This window comes from Cydia strobilella, chromosome 4 (genome assembly GCF_947568885.1).
Source record: "Cydia strobilella chromosome 4, ilCydStro3.1, whole genome shotgun sequence".
In the NCBI taxonomy this organism is placed as follows: domain Eukaryota; kingdom Metazoa; phylum Arthropoda; class Insecta; order Lepidoptera; family Tortricidae; genus Cydia; species Cydia strobilella.
In genome coordinates, this window is record NC_086044.1 from 3310871 (window position 1) to 3331423 (window position 20553).

At 39.3% G+C, this 20553-nt stretch overlaps 1 protein-coding gene across 1 annotated transcript in view; it reads left to right on the plus strand.

The window, feature by feature from the left end:
• The first annotated feature begins 1221 nt into the window (after positions 1-1221).
• The window catches only part of LOC134740485 (endonuclease/exonuclease/phosphatase family domain-containing protein 1-like), a 36483-nt gene continuing 17151 nt past the window's right edge, over positions 1222-20553 (plus strand). The window contains exons 1-3 of the mRNA XM_063672974.1: positions 1222-1762; positions 1882-2566; positions 4307-4456. Coding sequence (XP_063529044.1) covers positions 1486-1762; positions 1882-2566; positions 4307-4456 — 1112 coding nt within the window. The 5' untranslated portion in view covers positions 1222-1485. The remainder of the gene's footprint in view (positions 1763-1881; positions 2567-4306; positions 4457-20553) is intronic.

Genomic DNA, 20553 nt, shown 5'->3' on the forward strand with positions numbered 1-20553 from the left:
TAGGATAGTCTAACAAGATTTAAATAAGTTCCTGTTCCTGCTAAAAAACTAAATTCCCACTTGAAGATTGAAAATCTTGCCGCATTCCCATTCTTTTTTGGTAGAGAATTCTTCGTTTAGAAATTAAATTGTTTTAGATTCGTAGACCTCTCTATAATAAAGAGTACAAGAAAATGGAAATTTTACAAAAGTACTAATTGGTTTTGCAAAGAATTATGCTATAAAATGGGCAAGAGTAACGGTCCTAAGTAAATTATTTACTTAATTAAAAGCCGGCAATGGAGATTAAATATTATACTACTCTTTGGATTAAATGTTCATGATTTCTGAACGATATAACTTAAAGTTGCCAGCATTTATTTATCCTTGATTTTGTTGATAAAATGACAAGTAGTATGTTACTTTTACTTATTATAGTTTGTCAAAGGACTGTCTCATTTCAAACATAGACAGAGAAAATCATACTATCTTTGTCGTACATTAATAAGCACCCAAAAGACAATGATGGATGAGTATATTTAGTTTTTGTTTTTATTTACTGAAAATTTGGTTTGACGTTGGAGTGTTTACAAGATTAGTGCTTGTAAAATCGCATTAATTATTTACTCAATAAAAGGTTGAAACAGCTGACGGTTAGATAATTGCAGGTGGGTAGTGTTTAGAAAGAAATTTTATTAGAAGTAGGTTGAACATTTTTACACCAAAAATGGATTTAAAAATTTTTGAGCTTGCAACTCCTAAAATGGCATGTGTCATTGTAGTCGTAGACAAAGGTAGACAACAGTGTTGCCAGATCGTCCCAAATAGGACGATTTTCCGTCCTTTTTAATGCCCACCGTCCCTTTTGGGCATAGAGCGTCCAGTATAAAAGATTTTGAAAATCTTTACCGAAATACCGTCCATCGACGGTACATATCGAGTACCTAAGGTAGCATGTGCCTATGTATTTGTCTATACATCGATAATTTGTCTGTTTTGAAGAAACCTGTTGTATTAACAACGCACTAACATTGATAGTTTTGACCATTTGCATTGATCGCAGGTACACAAATTATGATAAAAATGTTCCAACTATCCAACTTTGTTTTCGTCCCATTGTGATAAAAACCCTCCCTTTTTAGATTACACATCGAAACTGCGGATACGGGCTGGTAACACTGGTAGACAATACGTCAAAAGGGACGTTGAAACGTTTTATTGTCTGTGGTCTATGGCTGTCTGTTGCTGATTATGGCTGATCGGGGGAAGTTGTGTCAGCAAACTCCACTTTCCACTTTATTTTTAGTTTTGAAAAAATATTTATCTAGCAACTAGTGTAAGTGTGTTTTCACGTGATAAGTGCAACAATAGTTGTTTCATTATAGTGCAAGTGTTCCAATCGTGTTGTGTTATAGTGCATCGCGATGTATTATTAGTTATTTTAAAGTAGTCTTGAATTTCGTATTATGATCAATATTTGATTTGTAAGCAACCGTGGCGGTCAGTATGGGGCAGAGTCCGAGTTCGATGAGGAGTAAGAGCGGTCGGCAGCGCTCATTCCGAGGGTTCGCTCGGCGGCACAAACTGAATAAATCCAGTTTGAGCCATACATTCAGTTTGCCACCGTCGGAGGAGTACCCGGAGCTGATGAACGTGAACACGGCCACGGAGGAGCAGCTGATGACCCTGCCCGGGGTGAACCGGCAGCTCGCGCGCGCCATAGTGCTGCACAGACAGATGATCGGCCGCTTCAAGCGCGTCGACGACCTTGCCTTAGTCTCAGGTGCGTGACCAACTCATTATGCTAATTCACTGACTGGGATGTTTCTCACATCATTGAATATTTATGCTGGCTTCAATATACATTGCCAATCTAACTTCATTGTCCTGTCTTTGTTTTAGGCATAGGAGCTGAGAAATTAGAGCTGCTTAGACCAGAAATTTCAGTAAGCAACCGCAAGCAAGTTTCAAGAGCGAGCTCCTACTCTCAATCGTTAGAAAGTGTCCGAGTTTCAGTAGAAAGCAAGCTTTGTTCTGTTAATTCTTCCAGTGTTTTCCAATTGCAATGTGTGCCCGGTTTAAACCAAGAGATAGCAGCAAATATAGTAGACTATCGGAACAAGAAGGGACCATTCAAGTCTCTAGATGATTTAATAAAAGTCCGAGGCATGGACGTTCTGAGGCTTGGCACAGTTAAGCAACACTTAAGTCTAGAACTAAGAAAATGCGAAAGTCTACAGTATCTTACTAACGGACATGTTAATGGTTGCGCAGATGAAACAGTACCTAAATCATTTTTAAATGGTGTCACGAGTACACCGAAGACACCTCATAGAAAGACCTTATCAATGCCAAATAAACTGCCTATGACTTTACCAAATGGTTTTGCGACGGCACCTGTAAATGACATTCTAGATCTGCTGTCGGCATATTCCCACAGACCAATAGTTGAAGAGGAGTTTAAATATGAGCGTGGAGGGATGAAATGCTGTAGGATAGCGTCATGGAATTTACATAAGCTTGATGTAGATAAGATAACAAATCCGGGCGTCAGAGAGGTCATCTGCAGGACAATTTTGGAAAACAAGTGAGTAAAAACTACTTTTTTTACCCTTCCATAACTCTTTAACTAACAAAACATAAATCCATGTAACATACTTATAGTAGGAAATAAAAGGCTTTTTATTTTATTTATTTATTAACCCTTAATCAGGCATACTCCTGCAGCAAAATAAATAGACAAGTTTTTTTTTTATCTGGTTTTTATGGAGGCTTTGGACACTATGTGAACATGTCAGCCTCATGGGTGCTATCATAGTTCCCTACTCAAGGGAGAGGTCAATAAATAGACAAGTTTAAAAATTATTTTGAGTTATGAACTCATAATGATTTATGCCAGCTGAAAGGTTAATAACATTTTATACATTAGACTTGAGGTAGAACGTAAAAATGTATAGGTACTTTAATTATGCAGACATGATATCAGAGATTCAGTTGCTAACCTATCATATGTTATCTACTATGTGGCAATATGCGTAGATAGCTGATTATTTTACAATGAGCCCATGTAAATCTGTAATCACTGCTCAGAAAGCTGATTATTGTATAAGTAGCTACTTTGTAATTAATGATTGAATGCCTGAGTAACTTCTTTCTCAGAACAGGCTTAGTTTCATAGTAATTTTATAGACTGCCAAGAATAATGCCCAAAAACCGGCCAAGTGCGAGTCGTACTCGAGCACAAATGGTTCCATACCATTATCTATTGTTTTTAGTATTTATTGTTATAGCGGCAACAGAAATACATCATCTGTGAAAATTTCAACTGTCTAGCTATCACAGTTCATGAAATACAACCCGGTGACAGATAGACAGACAGTGAAGTCTTAGTAATACGGTCCCGTTTTTACCCTTTGGGTATGGAACCCCAAAAAGAAAATTATTTTTTATTTTACTTTTTAGGATTAGCAAGAACTCCACGGAAAGTGTAAAATTTTTAAGGAAGTAGTTAGTACTAATCATAAAGTTCATAAAAAAAAATTCTTATGATTACTTATGCCAAGTTGTTTATAACGCTAACAAAAACGAAGTATAATCAATTTTATTCTCAATTTGAATGTTCTATGAATCATATCACACAGATTTTGCCAAACATCAAGTCAGTGTCTCAAATTAGCTGATTGTTCTACTACTTTCTATTGGAAACAAGCCATTAAATGAAATGATCTACACCGTACATGCCAACTTTTCACACTTAAAAGCCATATTTGATATGCATTGCTAATGGAAATGAGGCTAAGTGATATAAACAGTAGTTGGCTTGTGTTCAAGTTTACAAAACATTAAATTACAACAAATGAACCATAACATGTACCTACTCACTAGTTGCTATGAAAGATTATCTGTGTGACTTAGTAAAAGTTTTTTAATTAAATAATGCAATGCAATGCAATATAATAATGAACTCTGAGAGAATATGAAAGAATCCCACTCACTTAAAAAAGTGTACTTTTCGTACCTCACCCCTGAGAAAAATTGACATAATCCATCTCACTTTGAAAAAAAAAAATACTTTATACCTCACCCCTGTGAAAAATTCAAAAAATCCTACTTATTTTGAAAAAGTTTACTTTTCATGTCTAATTGCAGGATTTCTCAAACTGGCTGCATACCCCCTTTCTCAGGCAGTTTTCTAACCGGTCTTGTTACGACACCTTTCAAATCGCCTTCACGTTTCGCGTACCCAATTTTGTGAAACCGTGCCTTATTGTTAAGTGCACTAAGATCTATTTTACCAAAACCACCTATAACAACCAAATCTCCACAGATTGTCCCTTATCGTCATCCAGGACGTCCTAGACGTGGCGGCTCTGAAGATCCTCTGCGACGAGCTGAACTCCCCCTCGCTACGAAGAGTTAGGGAGTGGAAGAGCAATAGTCACAGATGGGAGTACTGCATAGCTGACCAGTTAGATAGGTAAGTCAGTTATAGTATTTACAGGTTTGTACAGTCGCCATATATTTAGGAGCGGCTAAGGCGCTCACAAATATCTGAATACGCCTCTATTGTCTGGGCGTTAGAGTGCGTGTTCAGATATTGTGAACACCTTGGCCGCTCCGATATATTTGATGGCGACTGTACATGACACACAAATTCACATTTATAGTAAGAGAGGGAGGGAAGCTTGGGGACATTATAAAGGGTTCTAGGGTATGAGAAAAATACTCATTGAGAAGTATGAGTAAAAGTGATTCAGTGGTTACCCAAAAGCTCATGCACGCTCCCTATCCTCCTGAGACCCAGAAGCATTTGTTTTGTTTTTGAATTTGGAACCCTTAGTTACTCAACAAAAGTTCAAAATAGATTGTGGAATATGTACAAAAATTTGTACGCGGGGCCGCGGGGTCTTGGGAGGCTATCCCTATAGCGAGAAACGGGAATGCTGTAGGGACTTACACACACACTGAAATAGGGGTACAATCGGGGACATTTCCGGTGAACCACTTCAGAAAATTTTTACCCTGATCCTTACGAGCGAGCTAAACTCCGCCTCTTATAGAGATAACTAATTACGATGCATTTAGGATTCTTAATCTTAATAATGGAAAGGGATAACAGATAATGAGACAAACAATAGGTAGTAAGGACAAACAATAGGCAGTTTTTTAGTTGTTGTTGTTGTTTAGGCTAAGCTTCGCGTCCCATAAAGATAACCAATTAGGATGCATTTTGGATTCCGTATCTTAGTTTGCAAATGCCGCCCGTCACAAGACAGTGGACTGCAATAAACTTTACCTGAGCTAACCTTTTTTTTTCAACGCCCACATTTTTAATTGCCATGCTATCATCTCTTTTATGATATCGCCTGACCGTCTGCAAGACGTTTAAACGATTTTTGCCCTTAAGGTGGTTCACCGCCAATGTCCTCGAATGTACCTTTCCCGTAACGAGGAGATGTCTTGTCTATAAGTAGAAAATATTTTAACCCTTCGAATGTCAAGAATTCTTATAAGTGTTACGGCGTAAGTTATAAAGTAGGGTTAGGTTATTGTTTTCGTGTAAGGTTTACATTTACACCTCCTAGCTCATACCGATGATGATAGCGTGTGCGTGATATTTTTAGATGTGACAAAGGGCTGTGAAAATGACCTATTATTAGAATGGGCTCCATATAGTAAATATTGTATGTTTAAATCAATGAAGAATATCATTCTTCGTTATTACGTTTACTTCTTGTTTGTATGAAACAAAACATGGCATGTGTATGATTAATTGCAATCAACTTGTATGTATATGTATTTGCATATGTTTGTATTATAAATGTATCTATGTAAGTAAGCTGTACTTACAAACCAGTACACACTAAGTGCGTCTGTACCTAGTGTGGTATCAGTACTCAAACCACATCACTCTAAATCTAATCTGCTGTATAGAAAAGTTACAATTTCCTGTTTATCTACCCATCTTGGTAAGAGTTGCATAACAAAATTGAATTGATGATTTTTATCACAAACTTTGGACGTGGTTTTGTTTGATTATTATAATATTTCCTTAGATACCTAATACCTAACTAAAATAACAAACTATATTAAACTAGCCTTTGCCCGCGACTTCGTCTGCGTGGGGTTAGTAATTTGCGTAGCTTATTTTTTACCCAATCTGCTTTTTATGGATTCCCCATACAAACTTCCACCCATGATTTCTGGGATAAAAACTACCCTATGTCCTTCCCCGGGACTCAAACTATCTTTACCAAATTTCAACTAAATCGGTTCAGCGGTTTAGGTGTAAAGGTGAAGAGGTAACAGACAGACAGACACACTTTCGCATTTATAATATTAGTATAGATTAGTCATTGACTTCGTCCGCATAAAATTCGTTAAAATTTTCAACCCCATTTTCACTTCTTTAGGAGTTGAATTTCAAAGAAGTCATAATAGTAAGGCTCAATAAAGAAAGATATAGCACTATACATTATGTCGAAGAAACAACAGTATCTACAGTACCTACGTTTCTAGCTCCCAAGATGGAGGCATTGACACTCATATGCATAGCCAATTACAGCATGCCCTATCTATTTATAGAATTAAATGCTTCTTGAAGGAAAACTTGACAATGATACATATAAGAATAAGATAAGAATACATTGAAATTAAATCGCTTATGCATGTAGCCTATTTATAAATTAGTTTCTTGTAATTAAATATAATTGTATTTCAGAGAGATAACAATATGGCGACATTAAACCCGGTGCGATTAATATGTCACTTATTTAAGTAATCAAACATATCAACACTTCAGTAACGATATGTGGCTTTCCATAAGAGAAGGGTCCTTATGCACATGAAGCAAAGGTTAGCTGGAGGTTCGCATTTGTACATATACTTACAACTTTTACTCTGTTATGTCTATTTTGTGTAAACTCTTTTATGTGCAATACAAACAAACATACATAGGGACCCTTCCTTAAGGCAAAGCCTCATATAATTTTCTCAAAATAAAAGCTTTAATTCAACACAACGTACAATTTTTTTTCAATCACGAAATACATTACACTCACTATCAAAAAACTTTTTTTTTATTTTTATTATTTATTGAGAAACAAACAGTCTTAAAGTAAACATAAGCAACTTAGCTAATAGCTACAAATTGATTTTTTATAGACCTATAGTTTCCTAATTCACATATCGAGGTACAATTAAAAAGTAATGATAAATAGTGCAAACTTGTAGTACCTAGTAGTTGTACATAATCAAAACAATAGTATACCAACTAATACAATAGCATATAAATGTATAAACAAGAGAAAAGACTTATACTTACACTTTTCACTTACTTAGACTTAAAATTACTAAGATTACAAGTACTTACTATCGGGAAAACTTTAAAAGTAAAATAGTTTTCCACTTGTATTGTATATTTAGTTTAGAATATGCTTTTTCGTAGGTACTCGCTTATCGTATCTAATTGCTCCATAAAATTCACGGTAACTGCTTTGCCTTGCACTTGAATAACTTGCAGTTGCACAGCATAGATGACCAGCTTATGCCAGGCTTGTTAGTACTTAAAGTTATAGGTATCGTACCGTGCATAATTTTATACACGACTCAATATGATATGTCGGTCGGCAGAAGTACGAGAAAACACTATTCGTATGTGTTATACACACGCCGAGGAAAAACATTCTCTTCTGTTCCCCAATGAAAAGAAGGATAATGGAGCTTAATGTATAGTTATAAAGTGCTAACTTAAGTTTACATTACATTGACCGGTTGAGTCAACCATAATTGACGGACTGATTATCGTCACCCAGCAGTCACACACAAAAAATTTGCATACATTTTAACGGTGACAGTTGGTTTGGTGCAACCGACCCTTAGTCAACTAAAGGGGCCCACTGACTATCAGTCCGCCGGACGATATCGGCCTGTCATTTGTTCGGAACTGTCAAATTTTTGTTCTAACTGACAGGCCGATATCGTCCGGCGGACTGATAGTCAGTGGGCCCCTTTATACCTATAAAAAACCTTATTTCTTACATTGCATGACAAACAATTCTACGGCAGTTACTTAAAATAAATAAATTGAATTAACAATTATAACGCTTGTATTGTAAACAAACTAATATCCACGCTATTAAAGTAGCTTTGTTAGTTATTGTGCTTTGTTGCTCGTAATAAAGCTATTATTGGCCTATTGTCGTCTCCAGTCAGGGTCAAGTATTTATATTAGAGCTGTATTTATACCCCTAACGCGCTTTCGCAAGGGGCCTTGGATTTAAGGGGCTACCTGAGGTTTTCATCGATTTTTAACAAGTTTTGAATCGTATCTCCTACTTTTGCACTACATATAGAATTATAAGACAAGCGGCTATCGGTTCTTCAATCTTTTATCTCCATTTTTGTCTACCGGATTGTGAAAAAAAAATGAATACTTATTTATTTATGATTGTTTTAAACATTGTCTAAAAAAACACTTTTTTCGTATCTCGATTGCTGTGAAAGATCTTACTTATACGAAATCTACATATTTGGGTTCGTCTTAGACGTCTCTAAAAATTTGTCTAAGGTTTTAATTTTAAACTAATTAACACAAAAGTTATGGCCAGAAAACCAGTTTTTTGGCCTAAAATTGTTCAACTTTGATGCCAAATATTTCAAAAACAATGAACTTTGAAGTAAATATGGGATACTATATTGCTAAAATCCGTTGCTCTTAATATGATAAGCTACAAAAAACATTAGAAAACTAAGGGATTCAAATCGAAGGTCATTGGGGCATGGGATCCCCTTAAAAAGGATCGGCGAGTCCCACACACCGTGCTTAAATGCATTCCCACTCCGTCAAAAAAAGGGGGCCCTAGGTTTCACTATCACGTTAAGAAAGGGAATTAATTTATTCAATAAGAACAAACACGAGAGAAAAAGAACGTAGTTCATGAATGACACAATGGCAGAAAGACGTTGCACTATGCAAAATCAAAGAAATTATCAAATTATAATTTATTATAACCGTTTTTCCCCCGAAAGGGATAAAAACGAATATTTCGAGTCCAGCCGAAGCTTGACCCACCTTGAGATTACGATCGGCTTTTCCCCAAGTAAATCGTCCTACAAGCTCCCTATAACCTACTTTCGGCTACCTTAAGTGGCAACACTGGCGTGACGTCACTACCGGAACAGGCACCAACTCGCGCCGGCTAGCTGCTTGTTCAGTACCTTTATATGCCGGCAAGGCATTTAAACTTGGGTGGGTCAAGCTTCGGCTGGACTCGAAATATTCGTTTTTATCCCTTTCGGGGGAAAAACGGTTATATTTAGAGGTCCGAGCCTCCGCTTGACCCACCTTGAGATGTGTTTGGTTTCTGCCGGCATTTTTCGATTGGTGTACTGTGAATGGTATCGTGATGATTTTAATAATAACTCATAGTGAGACATTGTTAGAAATCACTTTATTTCTACTTATTACAAGTAATTAAAGGGTAAACTCAAATCGATACCTCTTAGAATAGATTAGACCGCATTGAAATGATTAGAAGGTCTGTCAGTATTAATCATACGTGGTCGGCTGATTTGCCTATAGTAATGTCTGAAGAATGTTCTTTGCGATCTCCAATTTCCTTTAGATAGGACATCTTCTATGTCTAAACCGCTCAGAGAGTAGTTGTCACTCGCAACTGCAGCACGGGTGGAACCAGGCGGAGCATTTATGTGAAGTTCTTTGAAGTAGTTTTTTATCCAACCGGCTATCACACATCTACTGGCTTCTTGTACTCTGCCTCTAGTTGTGATAAATAGACTTTCCAAAGATTGTCTGGCGTTTCGCCGAGGCAATGATACCTCTAATAGTTTTTTAATCCAGTATACTGAATTAAGATTCTTGATATGATTGGCCTTTAGGGCCCATCCGGTTTGACGAAATTTTGTGCAGTCTGTTTTTGATCCAAACCTCGGTTGAAGGATGACAGAGTCGGCGTTAATTTGGCAATTGCTGGGTGATATATCTAATAACGTCAAGTCGTGAATACGTCTGCCTGAATGCAGTAGCAGCAGCAGAGCCGTATGTCTGGATACTTGATACAAGCTGTCCTCATCTACTATACTTTTATTCAGGCCATCTAAAATGTCATCCAAATTCCAGATAGGTTTCTTGACCTTAGGCTTAGATATTGATATGCCCTTAAGTATGTTTCTTACCAGTGGATGACTGGAGATTAATTCTGATCTTGATGGATTGGCAAAGGTGCAAATCACTGATTTATGTACTAATATTGTTGCAGCCGCTAGATGCTCTCCATGATAAAGGAAACATAGATATTCTGCCACTTTTTCTGGAGACGGGTCATTAATAGAACAAGAATTTTCAGCTGCCCATTTTTTCCATCTAATCCATGCTGAATGGTAAGTTCGTAAAGAGCTTTTTCGCCAGGAATTTTCGAGGAGGTCTTTGTACTCTTGTGGCCAGGTGTTTATTTCGGAGGCCCACCCCGTACCCTCCAGACTTCCAATCCTAGGTCTCTCACTTCTGGAGGTGGCTGGTTGGTTCTGCGATCCCTTAAATTCAACTGTAAGTCTCGAATCGTGAACGGGGCTGCTGTTGCGCGAGCTTTGAGATCGGCTCTCCAATGTACTTTGTGCCACCTGGGGCAGGCAATTAAGTAAGTTCCTCGAGCTTTGTTCAGGTGGCAAAGTACTCTCGGCATTAGGCATGGTGGGGGGAATATCCACGCAAGGTCCTAGTTCCAGTGTCTGGAGAAAGCATCTACGAATAATGCATTTCGATCCTGTATGTCCTCGGTCACGTACACTGGTACTACCTTCGACTGTGCTGATGCAAAGAGATCGATCTGCGGAGTTCCCCATTTGCTGAATATCATGTTCATGACTGAATTCGCCAGGTACCACTCCGGAAGTTCTTGTTGGCGAGAGAGGCTGTCCGCCGTAGCGTTGTATCGACCCGGGATGTGTCTCGCTGTAAGCGTTATATTTAGTTGATTGATAAGCTGGAATATCATTCTCGTCAGCTTCAGCAGAACCAAGGATTTGGTGCCCCCTTGTTTCTGCAGATAGGCTACGACAGTTTGGTTGTCTGATTGTAGAAAGCACGTTTGTCCTCGTACTATTTCCATGTTGTTCTTTAGGATTATGAATACTGTCCACAATTCCTTCCTGTTGCAGTGCCACGTTTTTTGCTTGCTGTTCCACGGCCCTTTTTGGTGTCTGCCATTTATGGATGCGCCCCATCCCCAGTCCGACGCGTCTGTTGATATAAAAATTGTCGTTGGTTTCGGAAAGATGGCGGAGTTGTCGGACAGGTGTTCTAGCCACCACGTGCAATCGGATAGAGTCTCCGGGGACAGAGCATACTTTTTGCTTGCCGGGAATCTTCTCATTCTGTTGTTGTCTCTCTGGAGGTACCGACAATGCAGCCGCCCGTAAGGCACGACAAAGGACGCGAAAGTTAGACGTCCTAGCAGACGTTTTGCTTCTAGCCAGGTACATTTTTGTTCCGTGAGTATTTTGGATAGCTGTTTCCTCGTAAGCAAGTTTTTCTTGTGGTCTATACTCTTTACGTCCGTTTTCGTGTCCCAAGTAATCCCGAGGTATTCTTGTTTTTGACATGGGGTTTTGCTGGTCTTTCCGGAGTTCAGTTGCCATCCGAGGTACTTTAGTATTTGACAGGCACGGATTCCTTGTTTTGTTAGCTGCGATGGATTCTGCCCCGCTATAAGGAAATCGTCGAGGTACACGACCACACGGATTCCTTCGCTTCTTAGGATACTTGCTACCCAGTTGGTTAGTTTGGCGAAAACTTGAGGTGCAGTTGCTAAACCAAAAGGTAGACACGTCATTTGGAAGAGGCTTTCTCCCGCCTTTAGCATCAGGAATCTCCTGTGCTGCTTTATTATTGGCACATGGAAATATGCCTTTGAAATATCTATTTTCAGTAGGTAATCCTGTGGTTGTAAGAAGTTCTGAACTTTTTGGGAGTTTATAAGTCTGAACTGTCTTGGTTTTAAAAATTTGTTTAGGGTTTTCAAATTGAAAATCTGCCGAAAGGTGCCGTCCGGTTTCTTTTTCAGGAATAAAGGGGACAGGAACCCCGTTGGAGCTGAAGCTGGCTCTATCGCCCCAATTCTTTGTAGGTCCCGAATTTCCGAATCCATGGCAAGGCTGGGCGTCGTTTCCAGCGATTTGATGTCTTTCTTGGAGAGGCACATTAACGGGGGTTTTTTGATAAAGGGGATCTTGTATCCTTTTATTATATTTAGTAGAGTTTGATTTGCTCCCAATTTTTTCCACTGATTTACCCTTCGACGTAGTACCCCGGCTCGAAACTGACTGTCAATATTTTTTATTATGCGCAGCTCGCGTGGGGCGCTTTCTGGAGTCCTTCTTCGACCTTTGAGCATCCTTGGTACGATTCTTTTGATGGCCAGACGATTTGGCTGGCCATTGGGCTCGTTGAGGTTGTTTTGTCCTATTGAAGTTGGGAGCGTTGAGAGCTTTATTTCGCATTTTGTTTTTGAACTCAGGTTTTTTCGGGGGAAAAAACTTCTCATATCCGCCATATTGCTTGAAAGCTTCTGAAAGCATTGCTTCGTCAAACAAGTGTGTCTTAGAAGGCGGGATGTTCTGCATGACGGTGTCACACGCCATATCTGAGGACGAGTAGAACGCTCTTCTGGCCGATATTATTTCGGAGCGCCGGCCACAGGCGTATTGTAGCGCCTGGTCGGAGATTCGCCTGTACCCGGACTCTTTTGAGAGCACATTCTGGTGTATTGATTTGATAATCAAAGGATCATTCACCTCTCTTGCTATTTGTTGAAGACCATTCTCTAAGGCTCGTCTCTCCAACAGAAAAGCATGTGTGAGCACTCCTAGGGTTTTATCGATTTTCAGGAGTATATCTGGGTTACACCATCTCGGCGTGATCTTGCTTAGCTGAGGGTTGATTTTTAGTGCAGTAAAAACTGGAGTTCCATGTAGCGTTTTTTCTGCTTCTTTGTAACGCAGGTTATTCCATGTGTCAGAGCCAAGACGCTGGCATTTGGCTCCTTTTGCCACCATGTCTGCATCTGCCGCTGGGACAGGAGGTTCGGCTTCTGTAGTGATCGTGTCGAAACAAAGACCAGCGATGGCTTCTGTCCTATCGTCCCATGCTGGCGCTGGTGGGCTTATTTGTTCCTCTTGGCCCTCTTCGCTCTCATTTTCTGACCCTATGTCTATATCTGAGTAAGACGAGTCCGCTTCGGCGATAGTGTGCTCAGCCCTTTGAACGTCGTCGCTTGTTTGGACCCGATTGGTTCCTTCGTTAACCGAGTTTACAGCTTGTACTATGCGCTCGGCAGTGTTGTTGGAGGCAGCCAACATTTGTTGCATTAGGGCGCTGAACATTTCAGTTTGCTTCTCGAGTGCAGCGGCAATGGGGTCCAGCCTGGTGCTTTGCGTCTTCTCTGTGGTCCCAGGGGTCCTCAATCTCTTCGTTCTAGTAGGGGATGGAGCTGGAGTGCTTGTAGCTCGTTTTGAGGCTCGCGACGGAGAGCGCCCTCTTAAGAAATTATCGGTTTCTTCTCTGCTACGAAGGTGTGGTTTCATTGTTCTGACTGCATTTATAACATTTTCCACATTATTGGCGTGTATTTTCACGGCCAATGAGTACGGAGCATAAATTAGGGCTCTGGTAAAAGGCCATTCGAGCATCTTCAATTTAATGCTTTTGTATGTTTTTTCCGACAGTTCCTTTAGATTGAAAGCTGCTGCTATGTCTGCCGTCGGGATCGCGTAGCGCAACTTGTTAATTATTTTGGGATCGGGTGGATCACCAATGAGCTCCCGAATGTTAACATCTTCTATCTGCCAGTCCTTCCACTCTAACGGCATGAAGGGTAGTACGGCGTCATGCAGCTTGTCGATCGGGTCCTTTGAGGAGGCTGTGGTACCCGTAAGTAGAAGGACCTCTCGTATTGTCGGCATATTCCTGAAAAAGGAATACTATTTGAGCATAGCTGTAACTGTTGATCCGTCGGATCAATTAGGCTTAGAGAAGACGGCCGCGCGAAGCGTCGGGCCGTCGGTCCGACGGGCGGAGCTGATAAACCTGTACAGCTATCCGTCGGATCAGCTGGGCCGCCCGTCGGACGGGTCCAGTATGGAACGCATGGGAGCCGGCGGCTCAATTGAGCCGACGGGTCAGACATGGGGATATATGATCCCTTTCGTTCCTGGTTTTGTGGTGCGTATAACGTGCTTTTGCACGTTTACTCAAAAAGCAGGAGCAGGTGATGTAATGCACGCTGCTCGCACATACGTTTAATAACGTAATGTGATTTGATGGTCCTCGGAGGCGGTAGGCCGTCCGGGGCATCAATAGAATTAACTCGTAGGTTGCTAAAAGAAAGGGAAATAGACTTACCTTAGTCTTTCACTTGTAGAACTAAACGTAGATAGTTCACTTTTTATATTCGCTTTGCGAACGAACACACGTCGTTACTTGGGGAAAAGTCAAAGCGTACTGAACAAGCAGCTAGCCGGCGCGAGTTGGTGCCTGTTCCGGTAGTGACGTCACGCCAGTGTTGCCACTTAAGGTAGCCGAAAGTAGGTTATAGGGAGCTTGTAGGACGATTTACTTGGGGAAAAGCCGATCGTAATCTCAAGGTGGGTCAAGCGGAGGCTCGGACCTCTAAATAACAAATTACAGACCTAGATATACCTCATGTCATTGTATGTACTAAATATCGTTATAATCCAAGTAATTTTAAAACTAACCGGGACTTAATCGCGTACAAACTTACGTTTATTTATATGGCCTGACGTTTCGAACGCGACGTTACGTTCGTGGTTACAGGCAGACTGGCGAGTGGCGAGGAATTGTATCAACATCTTGCCGCTCGGGTTCGTAAGTTTGTACGCGATTAAGTCCCGCGTTAGTTTTAAAATTATGAGTGAAAATCGTGTTAGTTTAAATCAGTATATAATCCAAGTAGTTCTAAAATGAGAACGAAACTCCGTTCGTATGGGAATGTGAAATTCGGCCGAGCTTACGGGGACTCTTAAAGGCGTATGCATATTACTGTTGCATCCAAAATGCCGATCACTGGTAATTAGCAATAGTCTTCATATTATGAATGACTAATGAGTAATGACTATCTCTATCTTATCTTATGCCGGGTGTACACACTCGTCGAGAGCCTTACGCCGTGTTTCGACACCGCTCCAACTCAATCGGAGAAGAGCGAGACAATACGAATAAGAGCAAGACGAAAAAGAAGCAGTATGTACAGTCGTTCGATTTGTAGCTGGCCCCGAACGGCTAACCTACATAAAAATGGTTCGGTCACTTTAACCGGTTATTGAATTACAACTCCTATGGAAATTGCAATAAGATTCAAAATGAATAAATGTAAAAATAAATTACGATTTCTTGTGTGATCTCTCTACGGTACTGAGTGCCGGCGAGTCCGACGCTACAGAACCAGTCTAAAATGAGTCAATCAAGATGCGTAACAAAGTCGCGTTATCGGAGAGCACACCTATACTGTTTTTTTGAGCGTTGGACTAGCCCGCCCTCAGGTGCCAAGTTTGCAGGTGCGTGCGGTTTTACTTAACAATAGACAAAGGATTAGCCGTTCGGGGCCAGCTACAAATCGAAGGGCTATACACAGTGCACATCACTTATTCTCGGACTGTCTAGGGGCCTCTCGCCTAGTGTGTACACAGCCGGCATTAGCGATTTCCTAGTTGCACCCTAAAAGAGGCCTTTAAAATGAATCTCCGTGTTAGTGTTAGCTTGAAATCGAATGATTTTCATATCATAGTCAGTTCCGCTTAGTATCAATATCAACAGTTCCCGACAATGGTTGATAACAATCATGTACGTAGACGATAATACTCACTCATTACATTGTAGTTAATCTGCTTGATCGTACCATTGTTAGCTATTCGACTAACTATGGATTGTTTTCAATTAATACTGTAAACGAGTCCCGACCCTTTGATTTTTTAGACCCGTCTTTCTGTATTGCAGGATAAACTGATAATTATAAGAATAAGAATAAATTTATTGAGAATAATTAAGAATAGTAGCATACACAAAAAGGTGTCCGGTAAGCCCCAAACTAGGCTGAGCCTGTATCTTGGGGCTCAACAAAAGAGTATGAAACTATAAAACAGTTGGGACTTGGGACATTGGAATAATTAAATCTAGATAACTTAAAAATTATGTGTGAGAATGGGTGACAAGGTGATGAAGGTGTGCTTGTGAGGATGTGTATGTGAGTGTGTAAGGTGTAGGAGAGCGAAGCGAGCGGGTCAGGACAACTTGACGACAAACCTAAAAATAAGAATGTATTATTATATCTTCAGTATCATTGTAGGATATGGTCACAAACCATGTTTTCAGTTTAAATTTAACATTAGATAACGTACATGTTTTAAGATCAAATGATGAATACTAGAGCCCGCAAGCTTAACTCGTCTACGTGGACTGTGGAGTGATGATGATGATTAATAATTAGCGCGAGCGGTGCTATAGTATAAAGAACTTCTGGTTTTATAGATATTTGCCATTTACAGAATTACCCCATTGCACTTTACTGTACGTACAGAATTCTGAATGTCCAAAGCTGATGTTTGACAGCAAAAGGACACAAATAACGCTGTCCCCAATGATTTCCAAAGTAAAGATAGGCCCGTTCATATAATTTGGACCGAACATTCTCGTTTGGGGGCATTCCACGAGAATGTCCCTTACGAAATGCTTTTGCCTTGTACGGCAGCTATTTCAATCAAATCCGTAAAGCTCGAGAATATACTGCCAATTTGTTAGCAAAGTCATGAAATAAGATATTGGGTCCAGACCCTGAAAAAATGATATAATGGGTACCAGCCTTTTCAGAACTATTAGAAGAACGGCGTTTCGTAAGGGACATTCTTGTGGAATGCACCTTTGGTGTGCCTAGGTGGAATGCTACAACGCGATTGGTTGATGAGTTCGCATCACGCGCGCGATTGGTCACAACTAGTTGCATTAGACTGCACGATTGACTCGAATTCGTGTGTGACACCCAACATGACACCACTGAACTGGCACCATTCTTAGTTCCCATAAGGCTGGTCTTTACGAAGTGTCTTATATATAAGTCAGTGGTTGGCCCTCGATGTCGCTTACTTTCTTGCTGACTAGACTGACTTTAGAGTGGTATACCACTGGCCAAAGTCAGCTGTCAAATTTAAAGCGAATAGCTTACGATTTTCTCTCACATCACATCACAGGAAAATGTGTATAAAATATGCATATCGCCGATCGGCTGTACATAATACCTGAGGAGCTACCGCGAAAACCGAAATTCACAAATTGCGGGGATTTTTCTCTTTTACTCCAATGAAGGTGTAATTTGAGTGACAAAGAAAACTGCCCGCAATTTGCGAACTTCGATTTTCGCGGTTATAGCCCTGCCTGTAAATAGTTTAGCTAAGAAAAAACATATGCCCGCGAAAATAACTTCTATTACTACTCATTATTCGCCGCCGATCGGACACCTGCCTAAATGCAGAAGTAAACAACATACTCTTATCGCTAAATCGTTATCTTCCAGACATCTTGATTCTTTTTTTTAACGCAGGTGGGTAAATTCTCATGTAAATTCTTGATGATTTGATGAACTATGTAATATATTTTTCATATCAAGCTTGAATTCCGATTGACATCAACAGTTCTCGATCGCTTAATGATAACAAGCCTTGTTGTGGATTCATTACATTGTAGCATAGATAAACGAATACCTACACATTACAATATTATGCACTTCTTTATGCATCTTAGTGTTCTTTTGTCTTTGCAGTCTCAAGGAATTTATTACCTTGTCACAGTGACAATAACGTGATCCTAGCGGTTTTCATGTTGATTGTCATTGCGACAAGGTACAAAATGAGCTGCAAAAGTGGGTGTTCACTTTTGCAGCTGTGTGTATAGTTAACGCTATCTCTACTGAGCTTGTTCACTTACCTGTACTAACAATGGCATTCTGTTAAACAAAAGCCATTATTTCTTTTGTGTGAGCGCGTGGCCTTTGTGCCTGAGCGCGTGGCCATTGTGTGTGAGCCTCAGGCACAAAAAGCCCACGCGTTCACACAAAAGAAATAATGGCTTTTGTTTAACAGAATGCTATTGTTAGTACGTAAGTGAACGAGCTCAGTAGAGATAGCGTTAACTATACATTATGTCAAGCTATCACGGTTCATGTGATACAGCCTGGTGACAGACAGACGGACAGCGGAGTCTTAGTAATAGGGTCCCGTTTTGCTCTTTGGGTACAGAACCCTAAAAAACATTAAATTTCAGCTAATTTTCGCCAGTAAAAAAAATAGTGTTTTGTTTTCCAAGAACAAATTAAATTATTTTCTATGAAAATATTTTAATTTGTGTTTTTCACACTACTATTTTGTTTACTGTTTTGTTTTAGTTGACAACACCATGATCTGTAGGTACGCTCACAATGAGCTTTACGCGGCCTTAAACGCTAACTGCGTTCACTCAAACGCAGTGCATCTCGTTTGCACACTTTGCACCAATGTCAGTACGACGGAGATGCATTGTTAGTTAGTTTACGCAGTCGCTAGCGAATATGTCAGCGCCAAACTCGTGGTAAGGATATTGTCTATAGCTGAATAAGTCTTTTGAAGCTATTATATTAGCAATGCGTATTTAATTCTTATATTCAGTACACCTGTAGTGTAGGCATGACGAAGACTTGCTACGTATAAAAAGGTTACGTCCTAATTATAGATCTTAAATATTATTTATTTATTCAATTGTTAAATGTCATCTAAATGCCAACGCATGTAGATGACTAGTATATAAAGCCTGCACATCACTAAATAGTATAAAACAAAGTGGCTTTCCGCTGTCTGTCTGTCCGTCCGTCTGTATGCTGTGTTATGTATACTTAGATCTATATTAATATGATTTTAAATAATTTAAATGCCCTTATTTATACACGTGAACAGTAAAGTTGTATATATAACGTATGAGACGTCTTTGTCACGCAAATAGCGCATGTTTTACATTGTTTTCTTATCGTATAGACATGTTAGATGTTCATTCAATACACAGATGGACATTTCTCGGGTGATAAGAATGATAAATTCACGGCCAGTCCTTTATGCTAACATGCAGCGACCTAAGTCCATTCTATGGTTATGGTACTTAGGGGGCCCACTGACTATCAGTCCGCCGGACGAAATCGGCCTGTCAGTTAGAACAAAAATTTGACAGTTCCGATCAACTGACAGGCCGATATCGTCCGGCGGACTGATAGTCAGTGGGCCCCTTTACAGATATCCAATATAAAAAATTAGAATAATTGCCCGTTGGATATTTAACAGATCTTGGTTAGGTTTTTTTGAAAAACCCAAAATTGCCCAACATTTTTAATTATTTTATGCTATTTACGTAGCACTTAATCATGTATTTTGGTAACAACTTCGTATTATTCAATTGTCCCATTAAAAATGAAATAAGAAACCAAAGAACGAAAAACACCGTAAGTATTAATAACCGGTATTTTTTGTATGAAGAAAAAGCCGGTTCCGAGCCTTGTTCTCTATAAACTTGCCCAATATCAACTCTACAGAAACTGCATTGACATTGCAAGCAAATATAAACCTTATGTAGAATATCATTATTGTCAATTTGTTTTACTCCTCAAATTCAGATGATGCGTGGAAATATAAATGGATAATCCGCATACCGACTATGCATACTAAGCGCATGGTCCGTTGTATGGACTTATACTTTGGGGTCGACACAGTGCGATATCCGTAACCGATATCAGTTCCGTTCAATCGCTTCCTTTTTGTATTTGTAGTAGTTATTATCCACAACCAATTGAACATGTTTAGCCTTCCATTAAAGATAAAGATAAAATTTATTTCATTGAAGAATATCCAAAAATTAAGTCCATCATAAATAGTAGGTACTTAAATACTGTAAATATGCAAACATGGTTTTAAAAAAAAACTCGTTAGCTAAAATTTAAACTAGCTAGCTCAAAGTGCTCAAAGATAATATTTTACATCGATACTATAGGAAATAAGTAACTTAATACTACAAGTATTTCGTGTTAGTAGGTCAATGTACTGTATATGTTAGGTGCTTATTGAGCAAATCAATAAAGTGTATATTAGTATTTACAGACAGTTAAGTGCATTGATTGTATACAAGGGTTATAATAATCAAAAAAGTCTATCAGATACTAACTTAAAATCGTGACCCATTATTTCTTAAACTCAAAAAATCCCTTTCGCTCAGTGTGCGGTATAAAGTTCTACCATTAAAGTTGTTCGCTTAGGAAATCCTTTGCTTCACGTATGATCATTAATCGTGAAATCGTGATGATACAGATTATTGTTATTTGACGAATCAAGAATTTGATAACAAAAATCACACAGAATTGCGACGGCAAATACTTAGTATAAATAGTGTCTTGTATTCATGCTTTATCAGGGCCATAAATTAATTGTAAAGATAGTTTTGATCCAGTTTACACCGTAAAATTTTTTTTACTGCGT